The sequence below is a fragment of the Guillardia theta genome (genome assembly GCF_000315625.1).
Source record: "Guillardia theta CCMP2712 unplaced genomic scaffold GUITHscaffold_222, whole genome shotgun sequence".
Classification (NCBI taxonomy): domain Eukaryota; class Cryptophyceae; order Pyrenomonadales; family Geminigeraceae; genus Guillardia; species Guillardia theta.
In genome coordinates this window covers 25,478-42,207 of record NW_005434454.1, presented here as the reverse complement: position 1 = coordinate 42,207, position 16,730 = coordinate 25,478, and the positions used below count along the sequence as shown (strand labels likewise).

Here is a 16,730-nt window from a genome sequence, read left to right as displayed (position 1 = left end):
AGGGAGGAGGGAGGGGAAGCAAACAGGTAATGTTCATAGTTAATTTAAAACAATTACAGATGTTGACGGTTACAGGGGGGAGCGAAGGAGGAGCTGCAAACTTTCGCAAACTGTTCCCAGCTCCCTTCCACGTCCCCCCGGTGCCTCCCAGCTCAGCTGGGAAGTTGCTCTACTACTCCCCTCGGCGACAAGACATCGACTTTTCAGAAAGTCGCGGCCCTGTGCTCGGAGATCTGACAAGCTTTATGCTGCTGGCTTGTCTGATGAGGTAGCTTCAGCCGCAGCTGCAGCCTCGTCGGTGGGAGGAGGCTCGACGACGTTGTCTGCTAGCACGTCAGGAGCGACGCGAGGAGGAGAAGGAGCTTGGAGAGAAGGTGGATGAGAAAGGAAGATGGGAGACGAGGAGCAGAGGGAGGAGGGTGCGACCGATTCATGTGAAGGGGGGGGGGGGGGGGGGAAAAAGCCAGGGTGGGGGGGGGGGGAGGCGCTTATTTACCTAGTGCGTTTGACGGCTCCTGCTCTCCAGCCTTTTCCTCGCTCCCTGCGTTCTGCTCTGCCTTGGACTCTTCTGTAGCTGCCTCCTCTTCCTTCTTCTCCTCCTCGGATGCCTTCGCTGCTGATTCATCCCCTTCCTTCTCCTCCTTCTCTTTCTTGTCCTTCGCGCGTCCCCCTGCCTTTGCTTTCTTCGCTTTCGGCTTCTCGTCGCCATCCTCTTCCCCTTCCTCTCTCTTCGTCTTCTTCGCCGCCTCCTTGGCCTCCTTCTTAGCTGCTTCCCTGGCCTCCCTCGCCTCTTTTTCGCTGCCTCCTTCTCTTTCTGCCGTACTGTGTCAACAAGGATGCAACCTGCTGGCAAGCAGTGCGCCGACCTGTTTCTGCTCTTTCAACGCTTCCTTCTCCTTCTTCTTCTTTTCCTGTGCGCACTTCATCATGTTTCGTACTTCACGGCCTCCACATCCTCCTCAACGATTCCGATTCCTCTCCCTCACAGCAACTAACGCAGCCAGTAGTTGATCTCACCTCCTCCTCCTGCTGGGCCAACAGCTCCGGATCTACTGGCAGCTTCTCATACGCTTCCTGACCCAGTAGTCATCAACGGCATCACCGACCCAGGCACGTGCCCACCTTCACTTTCCCCTGCTCATTCACAATCTGAACGAATTTCCTCGTGGACTTGCCCAACGCAACGGACAAGTGCTTAACTTCAACCTGGCCGACGTCAGCTCAAACGAGCATCTAGATCGAACCTACATAGACGAAACTGTCGTTGGGCATGTTCTCATACCTCCACCGCGGACCACAAGGAAGGAATCCTGCAATCCCTCGTCTCAGCCTTGCTGTGTCCCAGTCTCACAAGAATCCTTACGTTGCTCCCCGCTCTTGAACCCCCCCTCGGGCTCAATCTCCTTAGCACAGTACCACTCCCTCAGTTTGAATCTTGTATCCTGTGGTCCATGATCAGCTCCCGCATACACGCCAGCCATGTCGCTACATTCTCCTGTGCTGTTGAGTTCTTGTCTGCCTCATACACGCGAAATCCTAGCAGATGCCTCCACTCGTTTGACACCTGCAACGTCTTCTCAGCCAGTGTCTTGGGGACATCACGGTTTAACCTTGATGAAAAACTTTCCAAACTGACCCTCCTCAGGTTTCCATTCGCTCACTGCCTTCGAGATCTGAGGGAATCAGTCAGGAAAGGAAATGCACAGGTGGCTGTGCGGCAAGATCATATCATGGTCAGGAGCGTTGAGAAGTCATTGGCAACACAGGACATACCTTAGAAGTTTCTGCCGAGCCTCGTTGCTTCTTTGATTTCGGTTCGGAACCTTCCTCCTGCTTCTTTTGGGTAGTATGTGAATTATCTGCATTAACGTCCCCATCAAAACATCGTCGGGGGAAACGTATTCCCCACCATCCACCGTCAAGTGCTCAACTTGCTTCCTTTCTCGCGCACTCTTTCGATTCCCTTCAGTCCAAATAGTCAGACTCAACTCTCTCCATTTGAGGTGATCGTGCACAACCTTCGGATTTCGGCTTCTCCTTCCCTTCGCTGGCCTTTTTCTCCGCACCTCCCTTCTTCTGTGTGTTCCCCTTCTTCTCTGCTCCTTTCTTCTCTGCTCCTTTCTTCTCTGCTCCTTTCTTCTCTGCTCCTTTCTTCTCAGGAGTTTCTTTCTTCTCAGGAGTTTCCTTCTTCTCTGCAATTTCCTTCTCCTCTGCAGTTTCCTTCTCTGCAGTTTCCTTCTCTGCAGTTTCCTTCTTTTCTGTGTTTCCTTTTTTCTTCGCATTCTCCCTTTCTTGTCTGTTGCCTTTCCAGCAGCACTGTTCTCCTCCTCAGCCTTCTCTTCAGAGGCTGGTTTGTCTGTCTCCTTCACTTCGGCTTCTGCCTTGGCTTCCTTGGCATTTTCAGCAGCTTCTTTCTTCCTGATGGTGAGATCAGCAGATGATGTATAACAGCGAGGGCAACGGAAGAAAGGAATGACTGATTAGCACCACACAATCAGAGATAACATGGAGTGGAGAGGAGTAGAAGATGGGAAAGTTTGGGATATATCGAGACTGTTCAATAAAGTGGTAATATCGGAGGGTCGATGTGGACGGTGATTGTTGTGGGTTTCGTGGTGATGGACTGAAGCATAAGATATATGATGGATCGAGATGAAGGACCACAAATTGCAGCCAAATACTAGGAGGGATCAGTAGACATTCTGAAGCAGTGTGTGACAGAGAGGAACAGATAGAACGAGATAGGTCGAGATGCAGCATGAAGATTGAATTGAGGGAAAGAAAGTGTCATGAGGATCAGCACCAGAATCGAACTGCTCAGAAGCAGGATCAGGGGCAGAATGAGATGGATGATCAGTAGCAGGAGAACGGGAAGCAGAATCGGAATCAAGCTTAAGATCAGGATTACGAGGCCGATGGGACGCATAGACAGGAGGAGCAGGAGGAGCAGGAGGAGCAGGAGGAGCATATCAAGGACCAGTTTGTGGTAGAGACATTAGGAGGGATATCAAACGAATGAAAAAGGGAGGAGAAAGAGGAGACGACGGAGATAGAGACGGAGACGGAGACGGAGAAGGAAACTAAGACAAAGGTGCGGATACGGATGGTAGTGCTGGTGGTGACGGGATAGTGCTGATGATGCTGCTGGTGGTGGTGGTGGTGGTGGTGGTGGTGGTGGTGATGATGATGATGAGGAGGAGGAGGAGGAGGATGACGATGACGACGACGATGATGATGATGATGATGATGACGACGACGACGATGATGATGATGATGATGATGGAGATGATGGAGATGATGCTGATGCTGATGCTGATGCTGATGCTGATGCTGATGCTGATGCTGATGATGCTCGTGATGAGAAAGAAACAAGATTCTCACCGTTCCGTCATTACGATCGAAAGCTTAGAGAAAAGCGAAGAGAGGATCGTTTTACTGGGTGGGGTAGGGAGTGTAGGGGTGTTCCTACAAGAATGGTTGGATCAGAGTATCCATGGGGGTGGGGTAGACCGAGACCTGGGAATAGGACCGGTAAAAAGCGAAAATTATACCGTAGGACCACTAAATTTACTATGGAACAGACCGGTGATCATGGCATTCCACGAGGCCTTCAGAAATTCTGGAAGAAAGAGGGGTGGAATTCTCAGTTGGGGGTCCTCATCGGGCAGGTGGGAACATGAAAGCAGGACAGGGGGGTAGGGGGTTGATGTGCTCGTAATTTTCGTAACCGTCCGTCGATTGTATTCCGTTACATACGTTTCTAGCTTCCGTTACGTTTTTCGTTTCCGTTTCAAAACACCGTGGCACGCCGGTGGCACCGTGATCGGATGACGATCCGATGATCGGACTGAGTGATCCGAGTGGTCCATCAGAGGCAAGCCGCTCCTCGTACCGTCGCGTTATACCGAGGGACGCGTGAACTTGCCTTGAACGCTCCTGACATTCAGGGCCTCATGAAACCGTGAACATAGCCTAGTAGCCGCCGCCGTCGTTTGGCGCAAGTTTAACGGCCGCCGCTCAGGAGACCGATCGTAGCCTCCGAGTGAATGTGAGGGTTGATGCAACTCCGGGTATGACAGGTAGCCATGCTTTGCTTCAAACGTGACCAACATCGGAGGTCGCCTACTTTGCCAGCACCATTCAGATTCTGACTTGTTTGCCGAGACATCACCATGAAATGTGCTAGTAAGTTACTGGCATTTTACTGGCAGATTTCAGAGTAAGTTACTGGCACAATCAGAGCAAGTTGCTGGCATTTTATTAGCAGATTTCAGATTCCCCTGTGTCCCTATTATTTCAAGTTCCCAGCTCGACTCGTGACTCACTCGCCACGGCTGTGGCTGCAAGGAGAGGTCAACGCCTTTCGTGTAGATAAAGGTCGACATTTCAATCGGCATCTTGTTGCAGTCTAGAGATGTCTGGCACTCTCAATTTGAACGAGGTCATGTACTCCGATCCCGACAAGGCAGAGCAACCCATTCCAGTGGCTCTGCGCCTGTGGAAACCACCAGTTTCCACTCAGTGTTATCGGAGTGGACTCGTCATTCCATCATGGAAGGAAAGATGTAATGTTTTACAGTGTACAATCCCCAAGCCTCTGGCGGCCGGTATTCAGCCTGCCATCATCGAGATGGGGACAGTTATGAGAGACAGCCACCAGAGCCTCCGCAGGTCTCTACAACGTGAGGAGGTAATGTGGACCCCGGCCGCAGGAAGTGGTTGCGAAACCACCTGGCCAACGCAGCTTCTGATGCCCTCCATCATCAACTTCACCAGTGGCAAGTGTACGAGCATTTCTTGTGCTTGGTGCTCTGCCCCTATGAACTGCCTCAAGTGCCCGAGGAAGGATGATGGCACGCCTTGCACTGAGACGTGTGCAAGCTCGCTTCTTATTTCTGCCGTGGACTACTTCAAGATGCAAGAGAGGATGAAGTTGATGGAGCAGGATACTGATGCATCCAACAAGCTCACTAGCATCGCATGTGTCTACATGTGCTGCAAGTGTGTTCGTGAGACGAGGTTTTGTCAGATCTTCAGGTATCTTGGTGGATTTGCACGTAAGTACAAGATGAAGGACAACATCATGGTTGGAAGCCATCACTTGGTCTACAACCCCATTTCTCGTGGCTGTGTTGCATGTACGCTCAGTGACGACAAGATTGTCAACAACCCGAAAGATGTGATCATCTGGCCCGGTATGACATGCATCGGCTATTCCGAAATGGACAGCAACATCCCTGGGCTCATTGGCCAGCACTACAAGCACTACAACAGTGCACTCAAGCTGTTGGTCAATGGTGGGACCTTTGCTGACGTCATGCGGTACGTGTCGAATCAAGCCAAGGTTCCGCGCACCCGTCGCGCACACTCTGACGCTCTCAGGTGGCTGATACTGGATCAATCCCACATGTTTACGGATGATGAGCTGTTGAACCCTCCCTCGGATGACACCAGAGTGTCTTTCAAGAGCAAGCGCAAGAGGAATGATGGTCGTCGATGTTGAAGATGACTTTTCTGCTCTCGGAGGCTTGCATGTCGCACCCGACGATGCCGCACAGCTCGATGCTTAGGCTGTTTCAGGGTGAAGACGTCCTGACCCCCAAAACCACCCCACCCCCCATCACCTCTCCTCCTTACCACTGGGGTCCTCAAGCTTGGGCGTTCTAAGTAAACTTGCTCGCAAAGACAAATCTAGAATCCTTCCCCTCCGTCGTCCTGACCCCCAAAACCACCCCACCCCCCATCACCTCTCCTCCTTACCACTGGGGCTGGCAAGAATGTTGTCAGTGAAGGGGTTGACCCCTACCCCCTTGGTGACCCCTACCCCCTTTTCTGTCCGGATACGTGACCGAGACATCACCATGAAATGTGCTAGTAAGTTGCTGGCATTTTACTGGCAGATTTCAGAGTAAGTTACTGGCATTTTACTGGCAGATTTCAGAGTAAGTTACTGGCATTTTACTGGCAGATTTCAGAGTAAGTTCCTGGCATTTTATTAGCAGATTTCAGAGTAAGTTACTGGCATTTTACTAGCAGAATTCAGAGTAAGTTCCTGGCATTTTATCAGCAGATGTCAGATTCCCCTGTGTCCCTATTATTTCAAGTTCCCAGCTCGACTCGTGACTCACTCGCCACCGGGCTGTGGCTGCAAGGAGAGGTCAACGCCTTTCGTGTAGATATAAGGGTCGACATTTCAATCGGCATCTTGTTGCAGTCTAGAGATGTCTGGCACTCTCAATTTGAACGAGGTCATGTACTCCGATCCCGACAAGGCAGAGCAACCCATTCCAGTGGCTCTGCGCCTGTGGAAACCACCAGTTTCCACTCAGTGTTATCGGAGTGGACTGGTCATTCCATCATGGAAGGAAAGATGTAATGTTTTACAGTGTACAATCCCCAAGCCTCTGGCGGCCGGTATTCAGCCTGCCATCATCGAGATGGGGACAGTTATGAGAGACAGCCACCAGAGCCTCCGCAGGTCTCTACAACGTGAGGAGGTAATGTGGACCCCGGCCGCAGGAAGTGGTTGCGAAACCACCTGGCCAACGCAGCTTCTGATGCCCTCCATCAAGTGTACGAGCATTTCTTGTGCTTGGTGCTCTGCCCCTATGAACTGCCTCAAGTGCCCGAGGAAGGATGATGGCACGCCTTGCACTGAGACGTGTGCAAGCTCGCTTCTTATTTCTGCCGTGGACTACTTCAAGATGCAAGAGAGGATGAAGTTGATGGAGCAGGATACTGATGCATCCAACAAGCTCACTAGCATCGCATGTGTCTACATGTGCTGCAAGTGTGTTCGTGAGACGAGGTTCTGTCAGATCTTCAGGTATCTTGGTGGATTTGCACGTAAGTACAAGATGAAGGACAACATCATGGTTGGAAGCCATCACTTGGTCTACAACCCCATTTCTCGTGGCTGTGTTGCATGTACGCTCAGTGACGACAAGATTGTCAACAACCCGAAAGATGTGATCATCTGGCCCGGTATGACATGCATCGGCTATTCCGAAATGGACAGCAACATCCCTGGGCTCATTGGCCAGCACTACAAGCACTACAACAGTGCACTCAAGCTGTTGGTCAATGGTGGGACCTTTGCTGACGTCATGCGGTACGTGTCGAATCAAGCCAAGGTTCCGCGCACCCGTCGCGCAAACTCTGACGCTCTCAGGTGGCTGATACTGGATCAATCCCACATGTTTACGGATGATGAGCTGTTGAACCCTCCCTCGGATGACACCAGAGTGTCTTTCAAGAGCAAGCGCAAGAGGAATGATGGTGGTCGATGTTGAAGATGACTTTTCTGCTCTCGGAGGCTTGCATGTCGCACCCGACGATGCCGCACAGCTCGATGCTTAGGCTGTTTCAGGGAGGACCGCGGGCTTTGGAGTCTCTCATCGAAGCTGCAAGCAAGGACCCCATAGATCTGAAACGACCCCAGTGTCTTTTCCTGTTCGAGGACGAGAAGGGTGTGCAGCTCCGTAAGTGTATGTTATGTGTGTTGAGGATTTGAACAACATTCGCTCGTCTGTGGTCGTTTATGTCTGATGAACAGAGATCTTTCTACAGAGGGTGATGTTGCCAACCATTGAGGAGTGCAAGAGCATTTGCGATAAGTACTATGAGTTTGATCCCTCTATCATCAACTTCACCAGTGGCAGGTGTAAGAGCATTGCTTGTCTCCCCTTTGACCTGATAGCATCACTGAGTGATGGAAGCATATGAAATGTAGGATAAAAGATTTCGAGCCAATCTGCAGGTTCATTTGACTAAGACTTCTTCTGCCCAAAGATGTTGGTTCATGTGGCATCACGAGCAGCTCTCCGCTCGATGCTCTACAAGGGCGAAGCAAGAGATTGAGGAGGAGAGTCCATGTGAGCCTCTTGCTCTGGTGTGCTTCCCCAGAGGTGACGTGACATGCGCCAGACACAAGAGGCTACACCTGGTGAGATGGAGCTTGCGAGAATAATCATGCAAGAGCTGGCGCTCCTGCTGCTTGACAGGGGCATCAAGCCACCATCTATCTGCTTGCCTGTACGCACAGTGGAGGCTGATGGATCCTCACCCCCATCAGCTCGCTCTTCGACATCATTAAAATGGCCACGTCCACGGCTTCGTCCAAGAGGATCAGCAGCGTGCTCCTGGTCTAGAACATGACTGACATTATTTCTTGTCAAGAGGAGGTCTTACTGCAATGGCATTGTGGCATAGGAAGGAGGCTGCAGCGAGCGCGAGACATGGCATTGCATAGATACACATCTAGCGTTGTTTTATGCGAATACAACTTTGTATGATGACGGCTCGACTTACAGCAGATCATAGGTTGAGCAGAATCCCTGATTCAATGTCAAGCATTACCATCTTGACAGACCTGAAAACAGACAAGCGTCGCCATACGTACCACATCATGGACTCGATGTGAATTGATGTTGTACATCTTGTACCGTACCCGTCAGACTTTATCATCCGATCAAGACACAAGCTACCTTGTCTAGCAGGCGCTGTTTCTGACTGCCTGGGCCTTTTGACCATAATTGCTCATAGTCCTGTTTCGGCGCTCTCAGAGTGGTCAGAGCTGAAGCATCTCACGCACCTCATAAGCGAACTCGGCGATCTGCGAAGCAGCATGGAGGTGCAAGAATGCTTCGCTGACCGCATCTATCGTCGAGCTGCAGACCGCGCAGTAGGCAGCGCTGCAGGCACTGTTGTCAACAGGCGAAAAAGACTATCAGCAGCCTGCTGACCTTAGCGCGCTCAGGGATGTTCCGGTACCCGCAATCAAACGTATGTACCCCTTTTTCCCGCCACTTTGTATGATCGCTTTGGTAGCCCCATCTGTGACAATGTTGTCTTGAGTGTTCGATATCGCCGTCACACACTTGAAGTGCTTCGCCAATGCAAGAGCCGCAGGGAACGCTCGCTGTGTCTCGAGTTTGACCTCCCAGTCTTCAGTGTCATCTCCTCCAGCTGCCTCCACCACCACCTTGCAGACGTCTGCCTGCAGGCACATGGTGAGGTAAGGGCCAGAGGAGCGAGCAGCAGGGGTCACCAGAGCCATGATCTCCAGAGGGCTTCCCCTGACGGCGGTAGGATGGTACTGCATCAGCCTTGCACACAGCTCGCTGCGATAGGCCGACTCCCCACAGCCTTCTGAGTCGAGGACCCACGGCTTTCCACTGCCATGGGCTGTGGACGCTGCGAGCTCCATGGCCTTGATCCAAGTCGGCGAAGACGCAGCTCCTGCACTGATGGAGAGAGCGGCAGAGAGCTTCATCAGGTCTTCTACCTCCTCTGCTGCATGGAGCATCACAGGAGATGCCCCAGCCGCTAATGAAGGTAGGTCAGGTGTCGAAATGTGACAGACAGGATACATCACCAAGCAAGACGTTGGCAGATAAGTCCATGGCGACACAACTCTGGATGAACATGACACGAGGAGTTATCTCTCGAAGGGAATCCAACAGCCTTCCAGGTTCGCCCGATTGGTCACTGACAGGTGCTGTACTCGCTCTGAGAGACAGAGCTTTTCTCTGCGGTGTACATCTTGGGAGGTGAAAAGCAGAATACAGAAGGGCGACGCGGGCAACCTGAATCATCGCGCAGCGCTCCGTCGCGGCGAAAAGCATTCGCATCTGTCGTTTTAGATCAAGTTGATAAAGCTACAATATTTATCTATGGAGTGCTGGTAAGCTACAATATTTATCTATAGAGTGCTGGTAAGCTACAATATTTATCTATAGAGTGCTGGTCAGCTACTGTTCACAGCCAGTCGAGGCACACTATATATTTTATTGTCAGGTCAGATCGACTTACCAGCTCTAGCGGTCCTATGCCCTATCTCTAGCGGTCCTATATCTCTATGCCCTATCTTCTCTAGCGGTCCTATAACTCTATGCCCTATCTTCTTTGGCGGTCCTATATCTCTAGCCCCCCTATGCCCTATCTTCTCTAGCGGTCCTATAACTCTATGCCCTATCTTCTTTGGCGGACCTATATCTCTAGCCCCCCTATGCCCTATCTTCTCTAGCGGTCCTATATCTCTAGCGCCCCTATGCCCTATCTTCTTCCTATATCTCTAGCGGTCCTATATCTCTAGCGGCCCTATGCCCTATCTTCTCTAGCGGCCCTATATCTCCAGCGGTCCTATATCTCTAGCGGTCCTATATCTCTAGAGGTCCTATGTCCTATCTTCTCTAGCGGCCCTATGCCCTATCTCTGCGGCCCTATTGTCTTTAACGGTCCTATATCTCTAGCGGTCCTATATCTCTAGCGGTCCTATATCTCTAGCGGTCCTATGCCCTATCTTCTCTAGCGGTCCTATGCCCTATCTCTGCGGGCCTATTGTCTTTGACGGTCCTATATCTCTAGCGGTCCTATATCTCTAGCGGTCCTATGCCCTATCTTCTCTAGCGGTCCTATGCCCTATCTCTGGGGCCTATTGTCTTTAACGGTCCTGTAACTCTGCGGCCCTATCAGTCTTTAACGGTCCTATAACTCTGACGGTTCTATCTCTCTGCTAGTCAAATTCTGATAGCTCTTCTACCCCCGCCATCTTATCGAATGCCCGCCAAAAACGAGGTTGTGGGTATCATCCTAACGATGTGGATTTGAACAACATTCGCTCGTCTGTTGTTGTGATTGAGAAACTGTGGTCGTTTATGTCTGATGAACAGAGATCTTTCTACAGAGATCTCAACACTTTGATGTTGCATTGAGGAGTGCAAGAGCATTTGCGATGAATACTATGAGTTTGATCTTTCAACGTTATCTTGAGGTTTGAAAGGCGGATGTGTGTTTTGTGTTGTACTCATTGGAGTTTATTGTTGTGTGGACATGATACGGTCCGGGTCCGAGGCTGTCCGAGCACAGTCACGGTAGCTGACTAGTGGGGCTCAGCGGCTCGAAAGGACTCCGTGATGAAGATAGCGCATCGAAGACAGCAACAACAAGACTTACCTGGACTATACCAAGCTCTCGGCACTTCCAGGACAGCGCTATCAACAATACATCAAATCTAGGAAGGCATACCTTGCACAAGAGTACCGTGACATACCACAACATGACCTGTTGGGGCGACTCCTGGTTTAGATTCCCCTTAGAGGTGGAAGTACACGAAGCCTTGAGAAACCCGAGTCAAGTATGATCGACGGCTAAGTAGTTGACTTGAGGATCGATCGACTCAGTTCTCGTTGCGCGCGAGGTGACGTCTGGTCGTGACAGAAGGTAGCTTGTTGACACAAGTGTGGACCAAGAGAGAAGGTAAAAGGAAAGTAAGGCGGAAGAGTTGGCTGAAGGAGGAGGAAGAGCAGGAGCAAGGACAAGGAGGAACGTGGCAAGGGATTGGTGGCTGAGAAATCTTTTTATGACGTTGTAAGCGATAGATGTAAGAAGGCTGGTCTAAAAGTTCTTGCTCGATGTTCTTGCAACTCTTCAGAATCTTGAAACGGGTCTTGACTATTGTCGAGGTTGTGGAGATGTTTTGCATCGCTGGTTTGTATCCGTCCTTTCGAAAAGAGATAAGTGCAGGTATCCTTTGCCTTGAATGTCGGGTCGCGCTTGATAAGCTGTAAGATGTTCTGATCACACTCGTTAGGAGGTGCAGAAGACTGATGTTTGCGAGAATGTTCCTTCTGAGTTCGCAGCGTTTCGTGTTGCACGCGCTGCGTTTGACCGCTGCACGCGCGTCCTGTTCCGTAGGAGCAATGGCGGTTTGTACTCAAGGTTACCTTCAGCAGTGTTGTGTCAACTTCAACATCTTGAACGTACTGCTTTATTGGATATTTTCATCTTGTCCATCGGGGCCGAAACCTGTCAAGGAAATCATTTCGATCATCGACTTCTTTCGAAATTCGTGTTTACCTTGTGCTGACCTTCCAGCCTGGTTCAATTCCTTTACATTTGCTCAATTTGGTCAATTCATTGATTACATTCACATTTGTCTGGATTGTCATTTATTGTGGATATTGAAAAACACTTCCTGGTTCTTTAGACAACTGTTTCTATCGTCTACCTGGAGCATCACTTCTCAATCGTGTACATTTCAACCGAACAACGCAGGCTTCGTTATTTGCACTATCAGCGTTCAAGTTGAAGCATACTATCATAAGGATCTTCTTTCTGGTTGAGATCTTGACGTAATTCGATAATTTCCTCAGATATATTCTGTTTGCATTTCTCGTTCCACATGCGCGCGCGGTTCTTCCCTCGTGCACGGCTTGTTTCACCTGAGCGCCTCCGACATTTTCGCACGCCGCACTTACCTTATCGTTATTTCGGACAAATCAACGTAACCGTCAGTCAAGGCAATCGAGGCTCATAACCGACGGAACACGGCTCAGTGACTCCGGGTTGAGCCGGGTCCAGCCCGGGGCCCGCAAAACCAACTGTTGCATTTTTGGGGTTTCTATAAATATATAACTGAAACTTCTTTGCGACTGCTGGTACAATTGAAAAATAGTTTTAAGATTTTTTCTTTCGCTTGTGTGATACCCCACGTCTCCCGGAGAGCAACATGGGATGCTACAAGGGACGCTTTTTAAAAACTATATTGTAAAGGTTTTAAGATAAAAACCAAATTGTAGGCATGGTGTTGCCTGTGATGCTCGAGTTCAAAATTCTCGAAATATACCGGTGAGTTTATCACAATTAGCAGGGGTACTCTGTACATCCCGCCATCCCGCAGTTTTAAAACGCAAGATCCCGATGCGCCGTTATTCGTACAAGAAAATTTTAAGTTTAAAACACCTCCCTCTCCCCCTCCTAGGGAGAGTCTTTTGCACTCACCCAACGGATCGACTCTAAAAACCCTATCAAGTCTTCCATTGTACCGGTCCTATATGGACCCTACCTAGGGTTGGGGATCGCGGTTGGGTCATTACCAACCTGAGTCTGGTACCAATCAAGATCAAATATTTGTACATTCCAATTATAAAATCATCTACTCTTGGTACAATCTGTTTCTATCTTTTGTATTTTAGTATGTACTCATGTTTTAAATTTGTACCGGGATGTTGCAAGTTGCGCCTTCTCATTTCTGGTACAATTTCGCTTTCGAGATTCTACCACCCCACATAGAAAATAGGGGTCCTTTTGTGGGTGGGTTGAAAGTTAGAGGGGGTAGTATATGTATCAATGTGGGGTGGATACAAAAGCATAAATCACCAAGGAGGGGTCATGATCCCAGGTCCTGTATGTGCATATACAATGATAGGGGTACTGTTATGGAATTTGAGGGGTGGGGGTTTGAAAGGGGAATATGGATGGGTAAGGTAGTGGGTTGCAGGGAGTCTGAGGCAGATGGGTACTCATGATCTGCATTATCCTCGATGGGGGTGGTGGTCGAGTCTTTCCAGAGGAAAATGATCGTAGGGTATTGGAGATAGGGGTGGTGGTGAACAGAAGGGGAGGTGGGGGTAGGGTACCCTTTCACAAACTCGAAGGGATATGAGGGGGTGTTTTACGCCAGTACCCTGTTCGGGACATCTAATCCATGGGTGGGCAGGCACTTACGGCTGAAAGAATGTTCACGCAGGTTGCCTACAGGGGTGGGGTACTTCTGCACACTTCTATGGGGGGTAGTTTCTTTTTTCCACAGGGGGTCACAATCAATCCATATTCTCGAGGTAGGGGGTACTGGGTCTGTAGGCGATTTCCTTTCAGCCAATAATGAATTGCCTTGTACCGGTCATTTTCATAGCTTCAGATGGGGTAATCCACACTTTGACCCTATGGTCGCATCTGTTCTATCGGGGGGTAGTACACGTCTTTTTCTTGGGTGGGTCATCTCGTGGTGGATTGTGCCAACCAGGAGAACGAAGCAATTGACCATAATACGGTAGGGTAGGGTCAAATTTTTAGGGTAGTGAATTCTCTAGGTCCCAATTCGAGGGGTAGGGGTAAGGTGCCTTCTTTACTAAAGCGAGGGTAGGGTGCTCACCTTGAGGGAGGTTCTCAAAATGGGTGGTAGAGTTTCAAAGGCAAAAGTGTGGGTAGGGTCATGTAGATCGTGGGGTGAGGGGTACCTGAAGAATCCACCTCTCCCAGATATGCTACGAAAACTTTAGTAGCACAGGGGGTGGTCAGAACAGATCGTGTTCCGGGATAGGTAGGGTACATTAAAAGAAGGGTGGTGTTTGGGGTGGATCCCATAGGGACGCAAAGGGGCCCCAATGTACCTGATAGGACCAGGAGACCGTCTCTGACCTACCCACCCACCACAAGAACGACCTACCTCCTTGAAAACGTCTGCTGACCACCTCACCTCCCCACCTCTGACTACCCACCCTTCTTTGTCCGAAGACCCCACCACGAGCTTCGGTGATCTGCTTTCGACCACCATTTATCGGAAACTCTGAAGGTTCAATACTATTTTTAGTATGACGACATACTACAAAGAAGTCTCGATGATGATAATATCAGCAAAGGCTATACATGTCGACCCCTAGATCACAGAAAATAACTTCATCACCCCCACCCCCTGATTGGTATCCGACTGCCACCCCTTCGGGAGTCAACCCTTTCCTAGAGGTCAATTTGCTACACCACCCCCGAATTCGATAATCAAAAGTTTCCACAACCCCCCCAACACCATCGGAATCGACCCCCACCCTGTAAAAGATCCATGCCACCCACCACACCTACACCTCGTCCTATCATTAATCACCCCCTATTTGTACCCGATCGTACCCGGTTCTTTTACCATTACGAGTTCGCCCCCCTTTGGACCACCACCCCACTTTCCTACTTGATCTACCCCACCTGGACGAACAAAACCCTTCCCCTGCTCCACCCTACCTCCCCCACAATGTCCCATCACAATTCATGCCGCATGAGTCGGATGTACTGGTACCACCCACCCTGTGAAAACAATACCCCCCATTTTAGAGAACATCGATGCATCACCCCCTTTATGACTGTCTTCAAGACCCACCCAATATATAATTTTACTACCCACAATCTCATCCACCCCATTACCTGAGACAGATCTTGTACCCTACCACCAAAAAATGCACCTTACACTAAATGACCCCACCTTTTCCCAATCCTCTACCCCCTTTCATCCTCTAAAATGATAGTGGCACCCCAAAAACCGACTACCCCACCATACTGCTAAGTCCCCCCAGGACCCTAACCCACCAAATCTCGCCCTCACCCCCCCCCGTCCCTCCCCGCGCCCATCTGGAAGCATGGCGAGCGAAGGAATTGGGAGGAGGAGGATGGGGAAGCAAACAAGGAGCAGGTGAGATCAGGAGGTTGTACCCTCGTCTTCGATTTGTTCCTCTCGCCTCCATGACTTGCTGTTTCCTTTCTTACGCCATCATCATCTCTTCTTGAGCTTTCCAAAGAAAATTTCATTCGTGGGTTAGATTCGTTTCCTGGCACGGCCAGTGAAAACTGGCACGGAATATCTTGTCGGAATTGTTCTTAGTGGTGAACAGCAGCGAAATCCTCATGCTTAGTTTCCATCTTTCCTGTATGCTCTTCATGCTCTTCTCCCTGCTCGATTCCTGCATCTTGCGAAAGTTGGATGCCCTCGAAGTCCGATTTCAACGCATAAATTCGATTTCATGTTATCCTTCTGCTGTACCCTTGCATCCTCCTCGCAGCATGATGAACCACCAAATCTTATGCCCTCCTTATTCCTTGACCTCCTTCCTCTGTTTTCGAATTTATCCCCTCTCCGTATCCCTCCCCCCCTCAACAAACTTCCCTTCTTTTTCCATCCATCCTATGTCAAGCTAACTCGAATATCCTAGTTCTGTCTGAGAAGATCGCAAGCGAGATGGGGGGCAAGAGAGCGTCGGCAGAAGTGCTGGCCGACGTTCATTTCGAGGCGAAGAAATATCAGAGGAGCGATACGGAGTTGAGCAACTTCAGCACGGCACCGAGCAGCCCTAGGGCAGAGGTCACCCACACTTTCCTGAATGCTGTGGAGAATCTCCTTCAAGCTGCACAGCTGGAGGGAGCGAAGCAGGCTCTAGGAGATCCATGTAGCCGAGGGAGCGAGAGGGATGAGCACAAGCCCACAGCGTCGGGAGGGATCAGCGTCGCAGAGCTTACCGACTCTCCGTCCTCCTCCTCCTCGTCCATCTTATCATGGAGCAGATGGAGCATGGACACCAAGGTACTGTAGCTCTCTTGCCTGTATCCCATCGGTGGATTTGACTCTCTCTTCCTCCTCTTCCCCCCCTCTTCCCTTCGTTCTCGTTACAATCTGCCCTCCCGTTCGCCTCCTCTGCCTCCTTTCGTCGGCACAGGAGAATCTTGTCGAGAGAGAGTCCCCGATTGCAGAGAACATGAAGGCCTTTACAGGTACAGCTTACCCATTCCTCTTCCTTCTACCCTCTCGCCACAACCCTTTCCATTCTGAAAGTCCTGACGCTGTCTGGTAGTTGAAAGTTTGATCAAAAGGGAGGAGCAGTCCGAACCATGGCAGATGCTGAAGGCCTCAGCTCAGGAGAACGCGCACTCGATGTAAGATCTCCCACCTCTCCTCTTCCCCCTCCTCCCTTCTCTTCCTCATTCCTCTCATACCCAAACTCTACTTCCTTCATTTCTCTTCGTTATGCTTTCTCGTCACTGATTCATATGAAGGCCTTCCTTGGTCCTGCATGGGCTGAAGCAGGGGATTTCCGGCAACATTGCCATTAAGAGTGAGGCGGGAGGAAACGTGTCGCTGCTGCCCAGCTGTGGAGCTGTGAAGCAAGGGATGGTCGGATCCTCGCTCGGTC

The 16,730-nt window shown here is 50.3% G+C and overlaps 5 protein-coding genes across 5 annotated transcripts; 3 read left to right on the top strand and 2 right to left on the bottom strand.

Annotated features, from left to right (window-relative positions):
• Positions 1 to 243: 243 nt before the first annotated feature.
• GUITHDRAFT_148559 (hypothetical protein) lies at positions 244 to 2,968 on the bottom strand (the record flags this gene model as incomplete). The annotated part of the gene is made up of 13 exons (XM_005819459.1): positions 244 to 323; positions 497 to 822; positions 844 to 911; positions 1,018 to 1,074; positions 1,123 to 1,206; positions 1,249 to 1,310; positions 1,364 to 1,442; positions 1,490 to 1,564; positions 1,611 to 1,673; positions 1,774 to 1,859; positions 1,910 to 1,963; positions 2,019 to 2,316; positions 2,909 to 2,968. The coding sequence occupies 13 exons, from the start codon at positions 2,966 to 2,968 to the stop codon at positions 244 to 246; spliced, it is 1,392 nt and encodes a 463-aa protein (XP_005819516.1).
• Positions 2,969 to 4,414: 1,446 nt separating this feature from the next.
• GUITHDRAFT_121286 (hypothetical protein) lies at positions 4,415 to 5,503 on the top strand (the record flags this gene model as incomplete). The annotated part of the gene is made up of 1 exon (XM_005819458.1): positions 4,415 to 5,503. One exon carries the CDS (start codon positions 4,415 to 4,417, stop codon positions 5,501 to 5,503), a length of 1,089 nt encoding a protein of 362 aa, XP_005819515.1.
• Positions 5,504 to 6,221: 718 nt separating this feature from the next.
• Positions 6,222 to 7,292, top strand: GUITHDRAFT_121285 (hypothetical protein; the record flags this gene model as incomplete). Its single annotated transcript, XM_005819457.1, has 1 exon — positions 6,222 to 7,292. The coding sequence occupies one exon, from the start codon at positions 6,222 to 6,224 to the stop codon at positions 7,290 to 7,292; it is 1,071 nt and encodes a 356-aa protein (XP_005819514.1).
• Positions 7,293 to 8,737: 1,445 nt separating this feature from the next.
• Positions 8,738 to 9,467, bottom strand: GUITHDRAFT_60118 (putative THIM; the record flags this gene model as incomplete). The annotated part of the gene is made up of 3 exons (XM_005819456.1): positions 8,738 to 8,971; positions 9,050 to 9,327; positions 9,377 to 9,467. Coding segments are annotated over 3 exons (603 nt in total), but the record flags the coding sequence as incomplete, so codon positions are not given.
• A 5,704-nt stretch (positions 9,468 to 15,171) lies between these two features.
• GUITHDRAFT_156300 (hypothetical protein) lies at positions 15,172 to 16,677 on the top strand (the record flags this gene model as incomplete). The annotated part of the gene is given in 6 exon segments (XM_005819455.1): positions 15,172 to 15,238; positions 15,756 to 16,123; positions 16,257 to 16,311; positions 16,392 to 16,473; positions 16,594 to 16,645; positions 16,660 to 16,677. A coding segment is annotated over 1 exon segment (309 nt), but the record flags the coding sequence as incomplete, so codon positions are not given.
• Between the last annotated feature and the right edge of the window lie 53 nt (positions 16,678 to 16,730).